Below are 20,548 nucleotides of genomic sequence, written 5' to 3' on the forward strand. Positions count from 1 at the left end.
TCAGGCCAAAGACTTGAATCTTGGTTTCATCAGACCAGAGAATCTTGTTTCCCATCGTCTGAGAGTCCTTTAGGTGACTTTTTGGCAAACTCCAAGCAGGCTGTCATGTGCCTTTTACTGAGTTCTTGGTCACCTCCTTGTCCAAGACCCTTCTCCCCCGATTGCTCAGTTTGGCCTGGCAGCCAGCTCTAGGAAGAAAGAGTCTTGGTGGATCATATATCATGACTGGGAATAGTTGGTGGATTTCAAGTTTCAAGTTTTATTGTCACGTGCACTAGTACAGTGAAATCCTAATGGGCACAGACGTCAAGTCAACGTCTATTCCACGTTGGTTCAAAGTAATTTTATTGAAATGATGTGGAAACAATGTTGATTCAACCACTGTGTGCCCAGTGGACTTCCTTTATTGTCTGCTCTTTTCTCAACAATGCAGTAATCAATATCAATATACTGTATAGTTGCATAAAATACATTTTGCAGCCACATTACCACTTTCTGCCTTTTAAGATTTATAGTATTAGAACTGAATGTATATATTATTTTGCTTTATACAGTCTATAATATATTCTCTCTGTATTCTCTCAATAATGGTTGATTCAAAGACCACATAGATCCTATAAATGATATACAGTATGGAATTCTATGGAAAAAACAAATGGAATACAATATTGTAATAGTCAATGTAAACACACCAGATACCCCATGGAAACCGTCTATTCTCAGATATCACAGAGGCTGCTTCCTCAGACCTAGTTGTGCACATAGAAATCTTATAATTCATGTTTCTATATGGAATTCTATACTCTAGGGTCCAGCCTTCCTTTCCATCGGGTCCTGTCTTGTCCTGAGCTGTTTTAGTCATCAGACTATTAGACGTTTTAAATGTACTGTGGAGCATGGAGAGGTTCGGTACAGCAAACGAACACTCAAAGTGCCCTGACGCAATACTCCAGCTCAGAACAACAATTCAGACTTCACAAGGTACAGTTTTTAGCCGAGTTATGAAACTTAATATAGTTTGTCAGACATACTGCATTGCTGTGAAAGTATCTCCTTGTGTGCATAGAGAAGAAACACAGAGGAGTGCAGGCCAGTATGAACCATGTTCTTCCTGGCAGAAAGGTGATACAAGCAGAGTGGTGACACTGGAATACAGGATAGATCTGAGGCATGTCCCAAATGGCACCCTATTCCTTTAATAGTGCACTACTTTTGACCAGGGACGCATAAGACTCTGGTCAAAAGTGGTGCATGTGACTCTTAAATTGCCCATGTCTTTCCAGCGGCTAATATAAACCCACACAGCCAGCAAACCAAATGATCTCACTCTGTTTATCTCTCTCTCTCTCTCTCTCTTTACCTCATTCTCTCTCGTTCTGACTACCTGACTGTCTTCCACTCTCCTGTTAGACTGCAGACATTGATTAGTGGTCTGACTCTGACCAAACAGACATTGATTAGTGAAAACCACAGAGCTCAGAGAGAGACTGGATCAGATAGTCTGTAAGACTCAGACTGTTACTCCTCCTCCACTCTCTGAGATGCCTTTAGGTTCCTCTGTAAAACCAACCAGTGATGACAAAGGAATGCGTCCCAAATGGCAACCTATTCCCTTTATAGTGCACTATTTTTGACCAGGACCCATAGGCCCTTGGGTCAAAAGTTGTGCACTGTATAGGGAATAGCGTGCCATTTGGGACACATACAAATACTAATGGCGCTTAAAGGCATGTCTTATGGTCTCTCAGAGACTTGAACAGCGTGGTGCTCTATAGCTTTCCATTCTGACTCAGTTTTCCATTAGTCGACCTCTGCTAATAACAGATATCTCATATTGGATTTTACTGGAAATACATTTGAGTAAAATAGTAATGAAGGCACAGGCTCATCACTTCCTATCTAGAAATGCAAAGTAGATTGAAGTGAAAAACATGATACAATAAAGATATAAAATGTTACATTGCCACCTTCTGGCATCAAGCATGAAGTACAAGTACATTAGCAGTTTGGATGGAAACTTCATGCACTACATAGGAAACAGGGTGCCATTTGAAACACAGCCACTGACTGCCTGCCCCAGTGGGACCTGAGTGTGCTCTTAGTAGATGGATGCTGTCCAGGGCAATAGTGCAATACACATGGTTCTGGTCAAAAGTAGTGCAGTATATAAGAAATATAGTCCCATTTTGGAAGCAGGCATTGTCATTATTTGGGGTTGATTCTGGCAGCAGTTGCCAGTGTATTTCATCCTGATAGTCTGAGAATAATTTTAGTAAGAGTACAGTAGCTGATAATAACCTCCTAAAAATGATGTTTTACGTAGTTGATGTCAGACAGACAGACAGACAGACAGACAGATAGACACACAGAGAGAGCAATGAAGAGTAAGCCTCATGCATAATGGCATCATTGTTAACCAATATGAATCTCAAAGCCAGCAGCTCTCTCTGTAGACCCAGAAACCACCACAGTTTGGATGCAAATATTCCATTAACAATTTTCTGACAATTTCCAGAAGGCTGTTGTTATTGTTTGGTGTGTGACCCAGAAGTGCCAGGTTGTGAACAAAACACAGATCCATGTAATGCTGCTCAGACTACTGCTGTCCTCCCACCAGGAATTATGAAACTCTACTTTCACAAGTAGAGGTGTGATTCTTAATGACAAAGAGAGTGTTATCTTTTCATTGTATGACATACAGGTGTGGGATCTTAATTTGACCAGTTTCTCACAGCAGGAAAATAATCCTGCAGCAACAGGAAATGTGAATTATGTGTGGATTATAATTAATGGACATTTTTGTAGGAGTTGATACATTTTTATTTACGGCAAATCTAGCTGAGAATTCTCAATCCCACAATGGAGTTGAGTGGCGATGAGATTTGGCTGAGTGTACCTCCGACTACATCTAGTCGGTATCAGTCGGTACTTAAAAAAATACATTATTTAATCCAGAGTTTTTGATAAAAATAGCTTTTTACTGTCACAGGTGTCATATGGATTTGACCAAAACGCAGCAGGAGTGTGTATACTCATCTTCTTTTTATTAGGCAGAAAGAAGGAAAACCAAAACAAAAGTATACAAAACCAACGACGATAAACAGTCCTGTAAGGCTTACAGCTATACAAAGAACAACTACCCACAAAATCCCATAGAAAAACACCCCTCTTAAATAGGACCTTCAATTAGAAGCAACTAGGAGCAGCTGCTTCCAATTGAAGGTCAACCCAACAAACACCACATAGAAATAGACATACTAGAACTAACATAGAAATAGACAAGAACATAACCCAACAAACCCCGAAACACTCTAAACAAACACCCCTCTTAAAACAGAACATAGCCCAACAAACCCCGAAACACTCTAAACAAACACACCCCTGCCACGTCCTGACCAAACTACATTAACAAATAACCCCTTATACTGGTCAGGACGTGACATTTACGCAGCCTCCGCCAAGGGAGTTGTTGTTTGTTAATGGCGAAGGAGCAGCCGAGTCATTTCACCGCATATTTTTTAGTTTTGGCTAACTTCATATTCCATTGGAAAACAGTGGATTACACAGTGCAATTTGACAGAGGACACATAGAATTACGTTTTTATCAAAAGCTACTGATTGCAGCAACCAGTAGGGAAAAAAGCCTTTACACAGGACAAACATAGGTACAAGGTACACATTAAAGGATGGATATGGATGATAAGTATCATCTGATACCTACTAGATGTAGTCGGATATACACTCCTCCAAAACTCATCGCCACTGAACGCCATTGAGATGTGATGTGTATAGTGGAGTTGAGAATCCTCAGCAAGGGCAAACCAAATCTGGAATTTTCAGTTGGAAATTGCAAACTTGAGGAGGCTTTTTAAACCTTGAATACACTACAAGTCCTGCTGTGTAAATTTCCTGCAACAACAGGTGACCAAATTACGATCCTGTAGTATGTTAAAGGGGTGGTCTGGGCTTGGTACAGACATAAAGTGGGCCTGTGGGTTAAGTGCTTTGGGTTTAAAACTCATCAGCAGAGCTACAGCCTGTGTGGGATCTAAGCAGAACTGGCACAAACCGGATTAAACACGGTGACCTCTGAACTCTAGGTGACTACAGCCCAGCAGGAAACCCTCAGGAACTTTTGAATAAGTTCTATAAAAGCTCACAGCTCTGGGCAAGAGTCAGACTGTTTTCTATTGTGGTTGAATAGTCACAGCAGTGACATTATTGATGCAGTCAGTCATTTAGACCCTGCAGGATCTTTATTACCCTAACCCAGGCTACATCCCAAATAGCACCCTATTCCCTATATAGTGCACTACTTTTGACCAGAGCCCTATGGGCCTAGAGCCCTGGTCAAAAGTAGTGTACAACATTTGGGATGCAACACCAGCCTCTCAGCAACTAGTTAAACACCGGAATGTGAGGAGGGTAGTTGTGAAATAACTCTATTCCCTGTCCTTGATGTTTTTAGTATGTGTTTTGGCTCAGAGAGATTTAATAGATGGTTAGGTGTGAATAGGGATGGGCAGCCAGTCAGTGGAAATAATTAGGATGTAGCTAACAAGTTATTTTTTTCAGGGAAAAACAGGTGTATGTGGTTGAGTCCAAAATGACACCCTATACCCTTTATAGTTCACTATTTTTCACCAGGGCCATAGTGGCTCTGTTCAAAAGGAATGCACTATATAGGGAATATGGTGCCATTTGGGAGGCATCTTGTATCTCTCACATTTTCACAACATCAGCAGTAATGGGTTCAGATCTGTGTGAGTAATCGACAGGGCCTAGTCAAAAGTAGTGCACTACATACATAGGGAATAGGGTGACATTTGGGAAACATCCACCTACAGAGCGATCTGATTTGGAAGAGGAGCTCTCATATCATTTACCCCTACCCCTTTTATTAAAGATATCAGAAGAACTAGTGTTGCAGGTACTTGCCCTGGAAATGTCTAATGTCTGTGTTCATGTTGAGACGCCTTGGTTCATAATAATAAGCATTATACTCTCCTCTGTCTGTTTGATCTGACTGCCTTTACTTAAAGTCCTGTCTTAAAATGGCTGTGTGAGATCCATATTAAACATACCAGGAGTGGGGTAAAGAGATAGGATAAAGTGTAAAGAGACAGTAAAGTGGATAATACCGTCACAACAGAACAGAACAGCTGTCTTGTTCCTTGCCCGCCTCACATCTTTTCTTTCATGAATTGTACATGCTACATGTCTCACACCCAAACATTGTACGTATGTACTGTATACCATAAAAGGGTGAAGACTTTATGAATGGTTTTTGGTGTGTGACCGTTAGTATAGTTTTACTGGCATTCTGAGCTTTAACTAGAACACTTTTAGAAGTATATCTTAACATTTTTCTGCCAGAGAATCTGGGAATCTGTCATTGATATCAACACCCCCACCATTTTAGCTGGATGGGAAGAACTTGTTAAGGGTTTTGTTTTAGTGCAACTCATTTTCTGAACAGTTGGTAAAGATAATCAATAATCAAGTTTTAATCAACACATTTTTACTGCCGCTAGCAGGCGATCTATAAGAGTAGGTTACTACATGGTGTGTTATGACAGATCTACAGCTGTATACATCTGTCTCTCTCCACCCCATTTTCTTTTTTTCTGCTATAAATGAGTCTACAGACTCTCTATCTTGTGTTTCATGTATTGCATTGTGTTGGATAGTGTGTTAGCATGAACTCAGAAATATTAGTCCTGATGTACTATTGGGTATCTGAATAAACTAAACTATTGCCCTGGACAATGAAACGTATATAGGACCAAGCCTCAATATCAAAGTAGTGCACTGTTCAGGTCAATAGCACCACTTTTCCTTATCTACCCCAGTGTGTGTCCAAAATGGCACACCCCTCTAACTCCTCAGGGGTCGTTGGATTCTGCCCCATGTTTGTTATGGTACAGCTGTAGGTTACCTGTGTGTGTGTGCATGCCTGTGTGTGCGTGTGAGTGAGTGTGCTTGTGTGTCAACCCCACCAGCATTAGCGATAAAAGCCTGGTCCCTGGCTGTGAAGTAAAGAACTGAAATAGCTGTAATGAGCAGAGTGGGGCCCAGGCAGCCCTGTCTTTCTAACAACCCAGCGGGTAAAGTAAACCTGATAAGCTCCATGAATTACTTTTACACTGAGGGCAATGTGGGGCTGACGCCTGGAGGGACAATTAACAGGAATAGATTTCAGCAGGAAGATCTGGACCCCGTCCCAAATAGCACCCTAGTGCACTAGATAAGGAATAGGGTGCCATTTGGGATATAGATCTATGAGAGGGGAGACTGCTGTCATGTTACTACAGCTTTCAATAAATCATGGATGGATGGACAACACACAGACCCATGCTTTTAACAATACCACAGACAACCCAGATTAAACATTCAACAATACCAGGGATGGAGAACACACACATGCTTTAAACAGTACCACAGACAACACACCCATATCTGTTTGTCTGTTATTATCGTGGATACACTTTAACCAGTACTTGAAGATAAATGAAAAGGATGACAGAGCTCACTTTAATTTGACTGTATCAGAGTTGATGTTTTAGAGGTATTCTAGAAGAGGTGCCAGGCGGTGGTTCTCTACCAGTCTGCCGTGACCCACTGCACCTCAACTGTTGACTTTAGTTACTATCAAGTCCAACATGTTTATTTCCAGGGCCCTTAATCATAAAGCCTCTTAGAGTAGGAATGCTGATCTAGGATCAGATTCCCCTCTGTCCATCCACTATGATCTAAAAGGCAAAAGTCATCCAAGATCAGCACTCATACGCTGAGACGCTTTATGAATAGGTGGGTTGTATGTAGATGGGTTGTGTGGTGCATTATGCCAACCCTCTCCTGGTTATGCCTCTTCCTCATGGGGCTTTCCACTAACCATCACCGTTGCATTCAGAGACAGAGCTGTATACTTAGTCTACAGATAGTGTGTGTAGAAACATAGCATAAACATAGTATACAGCATCGAATGGTTCCAAACATACTAGTGGAGTGATTACAGGGTGATGTACTATAGCGTAGTCTTGTATGACCCACTTTGAACACAAACGTGTCTATTTAAGGACATTACGGAAAAATAAAATACAATATTTTCTTATTGTAAATGTAGCCCATGTATGTGTTGTCCATTCAGGATATCGGTGAACAAATAAGTCACCTGTGCTTCAGTAATTTTTTTAAATGTAATAAATGGAACAATCTTCCTGTACAACATCTGCACAGCACCAGTCCATATTTCTCTGTCTTTAGCACTGCGAGTGCCCCAACATAGTACAATACAGTTATTTACTCTTCTTCCTTCCCTCCCTCTATCACTCTCTGTCTATCTTTTTCCTCTAGGCCCTGTATGGCTGGGGGCTTCGCTCTGCAGTCATCCTCTTTTCATGTGTTTTTAATTGGGCCCTGATAGAAAGGCCTGAAGCACCCATGATGTGTTCCTACCTACCATCCTGATGTGTTCTGATATACAGAATTCAACACGTGTTAGTTGGGAGAGGGTTTATCTGCTTTTTGTAAAGCAGTCAAATAGGTTTATAAATGTTGTAGGTTCTCCATGTCTGCGTGCCATCGCACCAGGATAGGGTGCCATCTGTCATGCACGTCTCTTTTGTAAAGCAGTCAAATATGTTCATAAACAAAGAACGTTCTCCATAATCCAGGATCACATTGTTTAAATCCCATGTCCATCTTTCCTGCCAGCCAGACAGAGAGGCTGAACCCTGGAGCCAGTGGATGAAATGATGGCAGTTCTCCAAATGGAAGCCAAGGAGCCACGGTGGAGCCACGGTGGAGCCACAGCCCAGTGACAGCTCCTTCAGTGGTGGCATACTTTATGTCAAACTTTCTCAGCTCATCTAAAGCTGCAGGGACATTCCAACCGGAGGGAAGCATAAGGTATGTGTTACATGGTGAGGTTGAACCCAGGTGCAGAGAAGAGACCAGACCATTAATGAGCGGTTAAGGATAAACATAATACTTCCCTGAGACACGGTAATGGAAGGATCACAGTAACACTGGGAAAACAACAAACACTAAGTCTTGAAAACTCACTCATACCCCCCTTCCTGCAGCAGCTCCAGCCGCGGAGCCACCACGCAGTTGGTTGAAGTCCCGAACAAGTCCCGGATCCAAGATGTACCGGGCAGGCACCCACGCCCGCTCCTCAGGGCCATACCCGCCCAGTCAACAAGGTACTTCAGGGTGCCTTGGACCCGGCCAGCCTCCAACAGACACCGGACAGTGTAGGCCCGGGCGGCCATCGACAAGTCGAGGGGGTGGAGGGGCAGGTGTGGGGGGAGAGAAGGGACTGGTCCTTACCAGCTTGAGACGGGATACATGGAAGGATGGACCCTCATAGACCTGGGAAGGTGGAGATAATAGGTGACCGGGTTGATGTGACTCAGGATCTTGAATGGTCATATGCAGCGTGGAGCGAGCTTCTGCGAGGGTGGACAGCCACACTCATTGACCCAGTCGGAGGAGCCAAAGAGGCCTTCGGTGCCAGTTTGCCTGGTGTTGGTGTTAGGCAGATGAGCGGAGCAAGGAGGATGGCGTTCTGATCCAGGTGCGGCGACATCATTGAATGAATGCCTCGGCTGATGGCACCCCTGCTTCGGCCTCTTGTTCAGGAAACAAGAGGGGGCGAACCTGAACTGACACTCGAACGGCAATAGTCCAGTGGATGAGTTCGGCAGTGTGTTGTGAGCATATTGCGCCCAGATGAGGAACTTTCTCCAGTTGCTGGCCTGGGTGGAGACAAAAAAGAGGTGGAACTCTCTTGGTTGACCCGCTCCATAGCCCATTCGACTGGAACCCCGAGGTGGGGGTGGAACCCCAAGGAGAGACTCACCGACACCCCCAACAGGGAGCAGAAAGCTTTCCAATACTGCGCGACGAACTGGGGCCCACGATCCGAAACAATGTCCTGGGGAAGTCCATGTAGTCAAAAGACATGGGTAATCATGAGATCAGAGGACTCCTTCGTTGAGGGAAACTTGGGTAAGGCAATGAAATGGGCTGCCTTGGAGAACCGATCAACGACCGCCAGGATAAGTTCTCTCACGTCACCCCGCTCCTCCGCTCTCTCCACTGGCTTCCAGTTGAAGCTCGCATCCGCTACAAGACCATGGTGCTTGCCTACGGAGCTGTGAGGGGAACGGCACCTCCGTACCTTCAGGCTCTGATCAGGCCCTACACCCAAACAAGGGCACTGCGTTCATCCACCTCTGGCCTGCTCGCCTCCCTACCTCTGAGGAAGCACAGTTCCCGCTCAGCCCAGTCAAAACTGTTCGCTGCTCTGGCACCCCAATGGTGGAACAAGCTCCCTCACGACGCCAGGACAGCGGAGTCAATCACCACCTTCCGGAGACACCTGAAACCCCACCTCTTTAAGGAATAGCTAGGATAGGATAAAGTAATCCTTCTAACCCCCCCCCCCCCTAAAAGATTTAGATGCACTATTGTAAAGTGGTTGTTCCACTGGATATCATAAGGTGAATGCACCAATTTGTAAGTCGCTCTGGATAAGAGCGTCCGCTAAATGACTTAAATGTAATGTAATGGGTAAGCCGTTGGGATGGAGATAACCCTGTGATACAGTCTATGGACAGGTGGGACCAGGGCCGTCTGGGGATGGGCAGAAGTTGGAGCAACCCGGCCGGTCGCTGTCATGAGGACTTGCTTTGGGCATAGGTGGAACAGGCCGCAACAAAGGATCTCACATCATCAATCATGTTAGGACACCAGAATGTCTGCCTCAGGAACTCGTGTCTGATTAACCCCTGAATGGTGTGTCATTGACCAATGCTTGGAGTGTCATTGACCAATGCTTGGAAGACTGCCGGTGAGTTCGATAATCCGAATAGCATGACTAAATACTCATAGTGGCCACTAGGGGTGTTAAAGGCAGTTTTCCATTCATCTCCCTCCCTGATTCTCACCAGATTGTAAGCGTTGTGGAGGTCCAGCTTGGTGAAGAATTGGGCCCTCTGGGCCAGCTCTAAGGCAGCAGACATCAGGGGTAGGGGGTAACTGTTCTTAATCGTGATCCTATTCAGCCCTCGGTAGTTGATGCAGGGACGCAGACCTCCATCCTTCTTTCACATGAAGAAGAAACCTGCACCAGCTGGGGATGTTGAGGAGCGAATGAAACCCGCCTCCAGCAACTCCCGGATGTAATTGTCCATGACTGCAGCTTCATGGATCGAGAGGGAGTAAAGACGGCCCCGGGGAGGGGTGGAGCCTGGTAGGAGTTATATGGAGCAGTCGTATGGACAATGAGGAGGGAGGGTGGCGGCTTGCCTCCCGGAGGTCGAAGTATTGGGTAGGGAGTGCGGAGAAGTCTTGGTCTTGGATGCAGGGGGACGAGGCTCTAGGTGGGGGTCTTATACATTTAGTCTGGCAGTTCTTACCCCAGTCTAGTAAGTGTCCCGTGGACCAGGAGAGTAGTGGGTTATTTAGCTTTAGCCAGGGGTACCCTAGGATAAGGGGGTTCTCGGGAGCCGTGACAAAAAGAAAACTAAGAGCTTCTGAGTGATTCACCCCAACCTGCAGTAGAATGGGCTTGGTCTGATATTCTACCTGGTCTGGAGCCAATGGGGCGTCCATCCAGGGCTTGAATCTGCAGAGGAATGGGACATTTCATGCAGGGGATTTGTAATTCTCTGGCGAAGTCTTGATCAATGAAATCATCTGCGGCCCCGGAGTCCACGAAGGCTTGAATCTGGTGCTGGCGGTTGTCACAGTGGAGGATTGTGGGTAGTGACAGACAGTGACTGGGTAGCCGGGGGGTAACTGCACAGCTCATCAGGGTCTCCCCTTGTCCCGGCGAGCCCTGGCGTGTAGCACGGAGATGCCCAAGACCTCTGCAGTAGAGGTAACAGCCTTTGCGCATGCGCCTGTCACGCTCCTGTGGGCTCAAATATGAGCGTCCCAGCTGCATGGGCTCTTCAATGCTGGGTTCGGGGGGCTTGGACTGTGGTTGGAGGGAATCGGGAAGTGACCGGAGGGTTTCTGATATCTGGAAGAGTTGTTCTTGCTGCCACCTCAGCAGTGCTCCTTGGTGGGTTACAACATTCTTGATCTGGGTGATCTCTGCTGGGTCCATGTTTTGAGCTGAAGCTTGTTGTGACAAGAGAGAGAGAGAGAAGAGACCAGACGAGGAATCAGCATAATACTTAATATTTTACTGAGACATGGTGAAAGAAGGATCACAGTAACACTGGGAAAACAACAAACACTAAGTCTCGAAAACTCCCTCAGGAGACAAACACACGGCACATAATTCAAGCTTCAGCAAAGGACAACAGAAAACACACCTCTTTTAACAGGGAAATCATAATGAATAAATAGGACACACCTGAGTGTCGTCAATGTCTTTAGGACGGTCTCTGCTGCCCTCTGGTGACAGATGGAACCATGACAGTATGTACATTAATCTAAGTAGATAGTCTATATCCCAAATGGCACCTTATCCACTACTGTATATAGTATACTACCTATGGGCCCTGGTCAAAGTAGTGCACTATATAGGAGAGAGTGTAGGGTGCTATTTGGGTTGCACAATATATAAACAGGGCGAGGCCCTCTCTACATGTACAGTAGAGCATGGATGAGGTGGTGAATGACAACCTAAGTGGCTGTATGGCTGACACTCATACAGTAAGTATACTGTCAAACTGACTGGAACACTATATCATTGTTTAACTCGATTACTTTTAGCATCAGATAGGGCCTTGCAAAGGACATCATTCGGTCTCCTTTTCTTCATTAAACAGTGCAATTATGTCTAAAAGCCTCCCTCCAGCAAGTCTATGGACATGTCACGGCTTCTGGTCTGTTGGCTACACTACTCCAGCCTCAGGGTACACTTAAGCTCTGAAAATGTTGTTATTTTAAGACATTAATAGGACACCTGCTCATAGAGGAATGCATGTTTTGTTTGAGTGTTGTATGTATTTTGTGTTTGCATTGCTCAATTGACTCGCTGAATGAATACAAGTTATACCCATGTGCTATACTGCATACTAAAACTAAACTGCATAGTAAATGTGACCCAAAACAACTGTGGGCCTATCTATAATATCTATATCTATAACCCCCATGTTCCTCCTCCTCCTCCTCTGCATGCTAATGAGCTCATTTAGATGAGCTGGCAGTATCATATCATACTTTCCATTGTCTTTGACTGACTGGAGCCTCTCGATCAATATTTAGCTGCCAGCCGATGGGTGTGGAGAGAGAGATGAGGGGTGTAGAGAGAGAGAGAGAGAAAGAGAGAGAGACATTCTGACTGGGGGAGAATGGGGAGAGATGAGCGGAGCGTCAGATTAGCAGAGGGAAGAGAGAAAGATCAGGGGTGTGGAGAGAGGTAGAGGCACCCTGACCGTGCCTGACAGCTGTCGGAGCAGAATGCTCTGTTTAGGAAACATCTGACAGCTAGAAGACCTGGGTGATGAGAGAGACATATGGAGGGAGGTAGGGAGGAAGGACACAGATTGAGGAAGTCACTGCATGGCTCTTAGCACTGCTAAACTCTGCAGGATAGAGTAAATCAACCACAACTAATGATATTGGGCTTTGGTCAAAAGTAGTGCACTATGTAGGGAACAAGGTGCAATTTGGTGATGCATGCAGCGAGACATTAATTAACTGTGTGCCAGCAGACTAGAATACTCAATACTTCCCTTTCTGATGGTGTTGACATCAGCCTGTTGTCCATGTTCTCTCTCACATTCATTATAAGCAGCTAGCTGCCTTCCCCACTCAGATTTGCTGTACAAAGCTATGCAATGCTATGCATGACATGTCAGTCAACGACACACATATCCCATATCACATATTTCAGATGATTGTCCTGGGTGAGACCCATTGGGTCATAATGTAAGCCTAGTATGTGGAATATGTAGAATGAGGAATATGTATGTGTATTGGTATAAGGAATTATTAGTATTATGAATTTGTATGTGCAATATGTCCTTATACAGTAGGCCTATTTAGCAGTGTTGGGGAGTAGTGAACTACATGTAGTTCAAGTTTGCAGTAGCTTGGTGGTAGTTAAACTAAATGTAAATCTAGATAGTGGTTTCAGTAGTTAATAATTGTTTTGCCATGTAGCGGTGTAGCTAACTACTGGAACTACACACTACTTTTTTTTTTTAAATAAAAGAAAATATGGGTGAAGTAGGCAAGAATTTCCTTTATTTTTCAGGCGGGCGGGTGGCACCCCCATAGAGACTTCCAGAGAAACCTTCTCTGGAAGTCTCTATGAGGGTGCCACAGGGTTCGATTCTCGGGCCGGCTCTTTTCTCTGTATATATCAATTAGGTCACTCTTGCTGCTGGTAATTCTCTGATCCACCTCTACGCAGACAACACCATTCTGTATACATCTGGCCCTTCTTTGGACACTGTGTTAACAAACCTCCAAACGAGCTTCAACGCCATACAACACTCCTTCCGTGGCCTCCAACTGCTCTTAAATGCTAGTAAAACGAAATGCATGCTCTTCAACCGATCGCTGCCCGCACCCGCCCGCCTGACTAGCATCACTACTCTGGACGGTTCTGACTTGGACAACTACAAATACCTAGGTGACTGGCTAGACAGTAAACTCTCCTTCCAGACTCACATTAAGCATCTCCAATCCAAAGTTAAATCTAGAATCGGCTTCCTATTTCGCAACAAAGCCTCCTTCACTCATGCTGCCAAACATAACCTCGTAAAACGGACTATCCTACCGATCCTTGACTTCGGCGATGTAATTTACAAAATAGCCTCCAACACTCTACTCAGCAAATTAGATGCAGTATATCACAGTGCCATTCGTTTTGTCACCAAAGCCCCATATACTACCCACCACTGTGACCTGTATGCTCTCGTTGGCTGGTCCTCGCTACATATTCATCGCCAAACCCACTGGCTCCAGGTCATCTATAAGTCTTTGCTAGGTAAAGCTCTGCCTTATCTCAGCTCACTGGTCACCATAGCAACACCCACCCGTAGCACGCGCTCCAGCAGGTATATTTCACTGGTCATCCCCAAGCCAACACCTCGTTTGGCCGCCTTTCATTCCAGTTCTCTGCTGCCAATGACTGGAACGAATTGCAAAAATCACTGAAGTTGGAGACTTATATCTCCCTCACTAACTTTAAGCGTCAGCTGTCAGAGCAGCTTACTGATCGCTGCAGCTGTACACAGCCCATCTGTAAATAGCCCATCCAACCAACTACCTACCTCATCCCCATATTTGGTTTTGTTTTTCTGCTGTTTTGCACACTGGTATTTCTACTTGCACATCCTCATCTGCACATATATCACTCCAGTGTAAATTGCTAAATTGTAATTACTTTGCCACTATTGGCCTATTTATTGCCTTACCTCCTTACTTCATTTGCACACACTGTATACAGATTTTTATATTGTTATTGACTGTACGTTTGTTTATGTGTAACTTTGTGTTGTTGTTTTTGTCACACTGCTTTGCTTTATCTTGGCCAGGTCGCAGTTGTAAATGAGAACTTGTTCTCAACTGGCCTACCTGGTTAAATAAAGGTGAAATAAAAAAATAAAAACTTTACCAGTTTGTTTTATACCCAGTGGAACTATTAAGGTGGGCATACTACTAGCCCAAACCATAACTCTGGTCCAGGGTGTTTATGTGTGGCTTGCGCAGTTTGCGCTGTTCTGTGAAGGGAGTAGTACACAGTGTTTTACGAGATCTTCAGTTTCTTGGCAATTTCTCGCATGGAATAGCCTTCATTTCTCAGAACAAGAATAGACTGACCAGTTTCAGAAGAAAGTGCTTTGTTTCTAGCCTTTTTGAGCCTGTAATCGAACCCACAAATGCTGATGGTCCAGATACTCAACTAGTCTAAAGAAGGCCAGTGTTATTGCTCCTTTAATCAGCACAACAGTTTTCAGCTGTGCTAACATAATTGCAAAAGGGTTTTCTAATGATCAATTGGCCTTGGATTGGCTAACACAACGTGCCATTGGAACACAGGAGTGATGGTTGCTGATAATGGGCCTCTGTACACCTATGTAGATATTCCATTAAAAATCTGCCATTTCCAGCTACAATAGTCATTTACAACATTAACAGTGTCTACACTGTATTTCTGATCAATTTGATGTTATTTTAATGGACAAAAAATGTGATTTTCTTTCAAAAACCAGGACACCCCAAACTTTTGAACGGTAGTGTATACTGTAGATGGCTCTGCCCTGGACCAGAGCTACCCAAAACGATACATTCTATTACACCACAAGAGGGAGCTCGAACACGTCTCCTTAAACTCTACCCTACATTGATTTTTATACACATATCATCCTCTATTTTAGGATATAATGTGTAAACTATTTGATGCAAATGTTTTGTAAAAATATCTTCATGAAATGTTGATGGAGATTCGTTATGTTAATGTAACATAGTTAAATCCTATTTATTGATATACTGTGTTGACTTGTTATATATAGGCTTATTATTAAAATGTTGTAATTTTTTTTTCTCAATAATAACCGACTTACCTACAGCGTTTCCATTGCTGTTGAAGAGGGCCAATTAAGCCTAATATGTTTTGGACATTTGTGTTTAGGCCTACTGTCATCTAATTACAAAAAAAATAGATTCAAGGGGCAATCTATGATTGCTATATCCATTTGTGGACTTTTAAATACCCATATGCCTATCTATACCCATGGATTCTTTGAAAAAAACAATGTATACATGCCTCATAACCTTAGTTAAATTGTGTTAAAATATAAGCTTGTTTTACTCCTTTGTTTGTAAACAAAGTAACTGTAAACAAACACTGTATCGCCTCAAAACATGGTTAAAACGATAATTTTGATCTCATGGATGGTCAGTCCTTGTATCCATTGCTTTGACTATGAAATTTGAGTGGTTAAATGTCTCCAGCCCCATCACGCAGTTATTTACAAATCAGTGGCGGGGGTGCCTGACTGCTTTGTCATTGTTTTAACTGCAGATTGCCCGTTTAAGGTAAAGTGGTTTATTAAGGCCTACCTGGCTGCACACATCATTCCTATTCAAGTTTAAATGTATTTTTCGGTACAATTTCGCACCTTTTTCAACCGGCTTCTTCAAATCCAACCCATGCACTAGCGTTTTCGGGTTTTGATTGACATCTTTCCCTTCCATTCAAAAATCAATAAACGCATTCCAGCCTAAATATCCTCCAATCGGCGGACGAGAGGGCGTATCTCTCACTCCGGGGCTCCAAGTGTATGAAGTTTATCCTGAACAGAAGAGAGCAGCGGAGAGAGAGAGAATGTTACACCTCAGCGCGGATGCGAGTGAGATATTTATCAACACTCATTTTATACTCTCATAACTTTAGCTGCACTGCTCGTATTTTTTTTCTGGATTTTATGTGCAAAATTTTACGCGTCTTTGCATTGGCTTCTCTCTCCAAATGGCTTGGATTATTTCTCCGCTGTTGCAACGCCAAGGGACTGGTACTGGCGCTGTTTTTGTGCTCTCTGCTTTGATCGCGGTGATTGTGACAGGGGACTCCGCTGCGCAGGTTTTCGACAGTTATGGATTGTCATACGCATTGAGATCGGAACTGTCAGAGGATGCTATATTGGTGGCCAACAATGGAATACGCGTGCCTTTCGGGAGAGCAGTGTTCATTGATCCTATCAATGATCTGGTAATCCAAGTACAACCGGGAGACAGATGTAGTATAACGGTTCTGGATAACGACCCGCTCTCCCAGAGGCCCGGGCAGCTCTCTCCCAAAAAGTTTCCCTGTGAATTTGGTCCCAATGACGTAAAGTATTCTCACTTCGGGTCCAGAAGCCCCCCGCGGGATAGGGTGAGGTTACAGCTCAGATATGACACTCATACCGACACCATAATCATCCCGTTTATGATGGAAGTGGAGGTGATTTTCACACAGTTGGAAGTGTTAACAAGAAACATGCCTCTGACTGTTGACAAATTGCTTGGCACTAGTAACCCCATTGACAGTAAGATTCTGGAGTTCACCTATGATAGAAGTGAACTTCAGTGTAAAATAACGTCTCTCTCCAGTGGCAGTGCATTACCCAGGTATGGGAAACTTGTGGATGAGGGAAAACTTGGAAAAATGGTGGGCTGTGATGAATTTATTAAAATGAATATCCGCTATCAGCACACTTCTGCACACAAATCACCCAATAGAGATTATTTCCCAATGATTGTGGAATTACAAGATAAAGAGGGTAATCTGCTGAAGCAGGAGTTTTTCCAGATGATGGTGCGTATAAAGGATGGAGAGGAGAACACGGATCCTAAACCCAGCTTCGTGGCCATGATGATGATGGAGGTGGATCAGTTTGTCATGACAGCCATCACTCCCGACATGCTGGCTGCTGAGGACATTGAGTCTAACCCTGACAACCTTATCTTCAACATCACCTCCCCCCTCTCCTTCGAGGAGGGGTACATAGTCAGTACAGATGACCGGAACCTGCCCATCACCTCTTTCTACCAGGGAGACCTCAAAGAACTAAAGATAGCCTACAATCCTCCGTCTGTGGACGCTGAGACAGAACGTATCTTCCAGATAGAGTTTGAGGTGGTGGACACTGAGGGGGCTGTGTCTGACCCGTTCGCCTTCATGATTGTAGTGAAGCCTATGAACACGCTTGCTCCAGTAGTCACCAGGAATACGGGTCAGCTTCTCTACGAGGGTCAGTCCAGACCACTGTCCAGCTCTCACAACCTAGAGGTCAGTGACGAGGACAACCTGGATGATGTCAAGATCACGGTGGTCGACGGGCTGCGGCATGGCCAGCTGACAGTGCTCGGGTCACGCAGGAAGTTCTTCACCCCGGCTGATCTGGACGGGGGCGTGGTCATCTACCAGCACGACGGCAGCGACACGTACAGCGACAACATTATCTTCCGGATGACGGATGGGAAGCACGAGGTGGAGTTCCTGTTTCCCCTGACAATCGTTCCCACGGATGATGAGCCGCCCATTATCAATGCCAACACGGGGTTAATCCTCTTCAAGAACCAGATGATGCTCATTTCGCCACTCACACTCAGTGCTGCAGACATCGACTCTGAGGACTCCACTATCAGGTTCACCATAGAGGCACCGTTCTCGCCTATAGGGGAGGTGCTGCTGAGGCAGTCAGAGGCCCCAGAGGACCCCTCTACCTGGAAATTCAATGCTGAGGATGAGCTGTATGAGAAAGAGGTTACAGAGTGGCTGCAGCAGGATATCACAGATGGGAAGTTGTTTTACAGACACACAGGACCTCACAGCGCTGACACAGTCATGGACCAGTTTGTATTCCGGGTCCAGGATGATAATGTCCCCCCTAACCAATCAGAACAGAGCTCGTTCATCATCAAGGTTCTGCCTGTGGATGACATCCCCCCTGAGCTGTATCCTGGTACCACCCTCCAGATGACCGTACACGAGTACCAGCTCACCTACTTCCGTAAGAAGTTTCTCCGCTACACTGACCTGGACTCAGAGGACAGAGATCTGAAGTACACCGTCTCCCAGCCCCCGACAGACACAGACGAGAACAGCCCTGTGGTACTGGGGTCTATTGTGTTAACAGAGAGTCCAGACACTGTAGTGACTGAGTTTACTCAGGCTCAGGTCAATCACCATAAGATATCATACAAACCACCTGACCTGGAACTGGGGATCACAGCCCATGTTCTGCAGTTCCAGTACACGGTGGAGGATACGTCAGGGAATACTGTCACCGGAACGTTCTCTATATTCCTGCAGCCTGTCGACAACAAGCCGCCTCAGATAACCAACACTGGCTTCACTATATTAGAGCGGGGAACGCACAAAATCACCAGAGCTGAGCTGGATACTGTGGACTTAGACACGGACAGTAGCCAGATCTCCTTCACTCTAACTCAGCCCCCTCAGCACGGCACGGTCCAGTACACCTTCACCGACCTGACCAAAGGAGACGCGTTCAACCTGTTGGACATCGCTAATGACAGGATCTCTTACATCCACAACGGAGACGAGTCCACCAGCGATTTCTTCCAGCTGGATGTCAGTGACGGCGTCCATGTTGTGACCATCACCATCAGGGTTACCGTGAAGCCCATTGATGACGAGACCCCGACCATCAGCCTGCCGGCCGGAACCATCGGATCCTACATTGATGTCCTGGAGAATGGAGCCACTGAGATCACGACTAAAGTCATCCAGGGGCGGGACGAGGACACAGACGACCTACGTTTGACCTTCATCCTGGAGGACTCACCAGTTTTCGGGGAGATCCTGGTGAACGGGGTCGAATCAGGAAGCTTCACCCAGGCTGACATCATCAACGGACTGGTGGTGTATGCCCACACAAGCGGAGAGATCGGCCTCACCACTAAATACGACTACTTTAATCTGATGCTGACAGACATGTCTGATGAGTGGACGATAGGGGGCAACAGGGTCACGGGGGTCAGGGTTCAGATCACCATCCTCCCCATGGACAGCCAGGTTCCAGAGGTGTTCGTAGGCCCACAGTTCACTGTCGTAGAGGGAGAGAAGAATGTGATTGAGATTTTTCACATTAGCGCTGATGATATTGACACTCCTAATGACGACCTGCTTTGTACCATCATCGTCCAGCCCACGTCAGGCTACGTGGAGAACATCTCCCCGGCCCCAGGCTCAGAGAAGTCCAGGTCTGGGACAGCGATCAGTGCATTCACCATCAAGGACATCAGACAAAACCACATCTACTACGTCCAAAGCATCCATAAAAGAGTGGAGCCGGTAGAGGACAGGTTCACGTTCAGATGCTCCGACGGCATCAACTTCTCCGAGAGACATTTCTTCCCCATCGCTATCATCCCGTCCAATGATGAGAAGCCAGAGATCTATATGAGGGAGTTTGTCGTCATGGAAGGGATGAATATCGTCATCGACACACCCATCCTGAACGGAGCCGACGCGGACATCCCCTCGGACGAACTCACTTTCATCATCACCAAACCACCAAAGCACGGCTTCATCCTCAACCAGCTGACAACCGGCACTGTCACAGTTACCAACTTCACCCTGGACCAGATCAGGGAAGCCTCCAGTATAGTGTATGAACACGATGACTCGGAGACCAAGGAGGACAGCTTTGACTTAATCCTGACGGAAGGTAAATATACCGTGGAGAAGACCATCATTGTTATGATCATCCCTGTAGATGACGAGACACCCAGGATGGCCATCAACGACGGTCTGGAGATAGAGATAGGAGACGTTAAAGTGATCGATAACAACGTTTTAAAAGCCACCGACCTGGACTCTGAGGATAGTACTCTGACGTACGTTGTTCGCTACGGGCCGGGCCAGGGGTTGTTACAGAGGAGAACCCCTTATGGGACGTTAGAGAACATCACAGTGGGGATGAACTTCACCCAGTACCAGGTGGACCAGGCTCTCATCGTCTATATCCACAACGGGCAGGAAGGAATCCGGGACCTTATCAAGTTTGACGTGACAGACGGGATCAACCCTCTGATCGACAGGTACTTCATTTTTACA

The 20,548-nt window shown here is 45.4% G+C and overlaps 1 protein-coding gene across 1 annotated transcript in view; it reads left to right on the forward strand.

The window, feature by feature from the left end:
- Positions 1 to 16,273: 16,273 nt before the first annotated feature.
- The window catches only part of LOC106581006 (FRAS1-related extracellular matrix protein 2), a 108,558-nt gene continuing 104,283 nt past the window's right edge, over positions 16,274 to 20,548 (forward strand). Inside the window, exon 1 of the mRNA XM_082966615.1 lies at positions 16,274 to 20,532. Coding sequence (XP_082822741.1) covers positions 16,451 to 20,532 — 4,082 coding nt within the window. The 5' untranslated portion in view covers positions 16,274 to 16,450. The remainder of the gene's footprint in view (positions 20,533 to 20,548) is intronic.

This window comes from Salmo salar, chromosome 20 (assembly GCF_965601325.2).
Source record: "Salmo salar chromosome 20, fSalSal1, whole genome shotgun sequence".
NCBI lineage: Eukaryota > Metazoa > Chordata > Actinopteri > Salmoniformes > Salmonidae > Salmo > Salmo salar.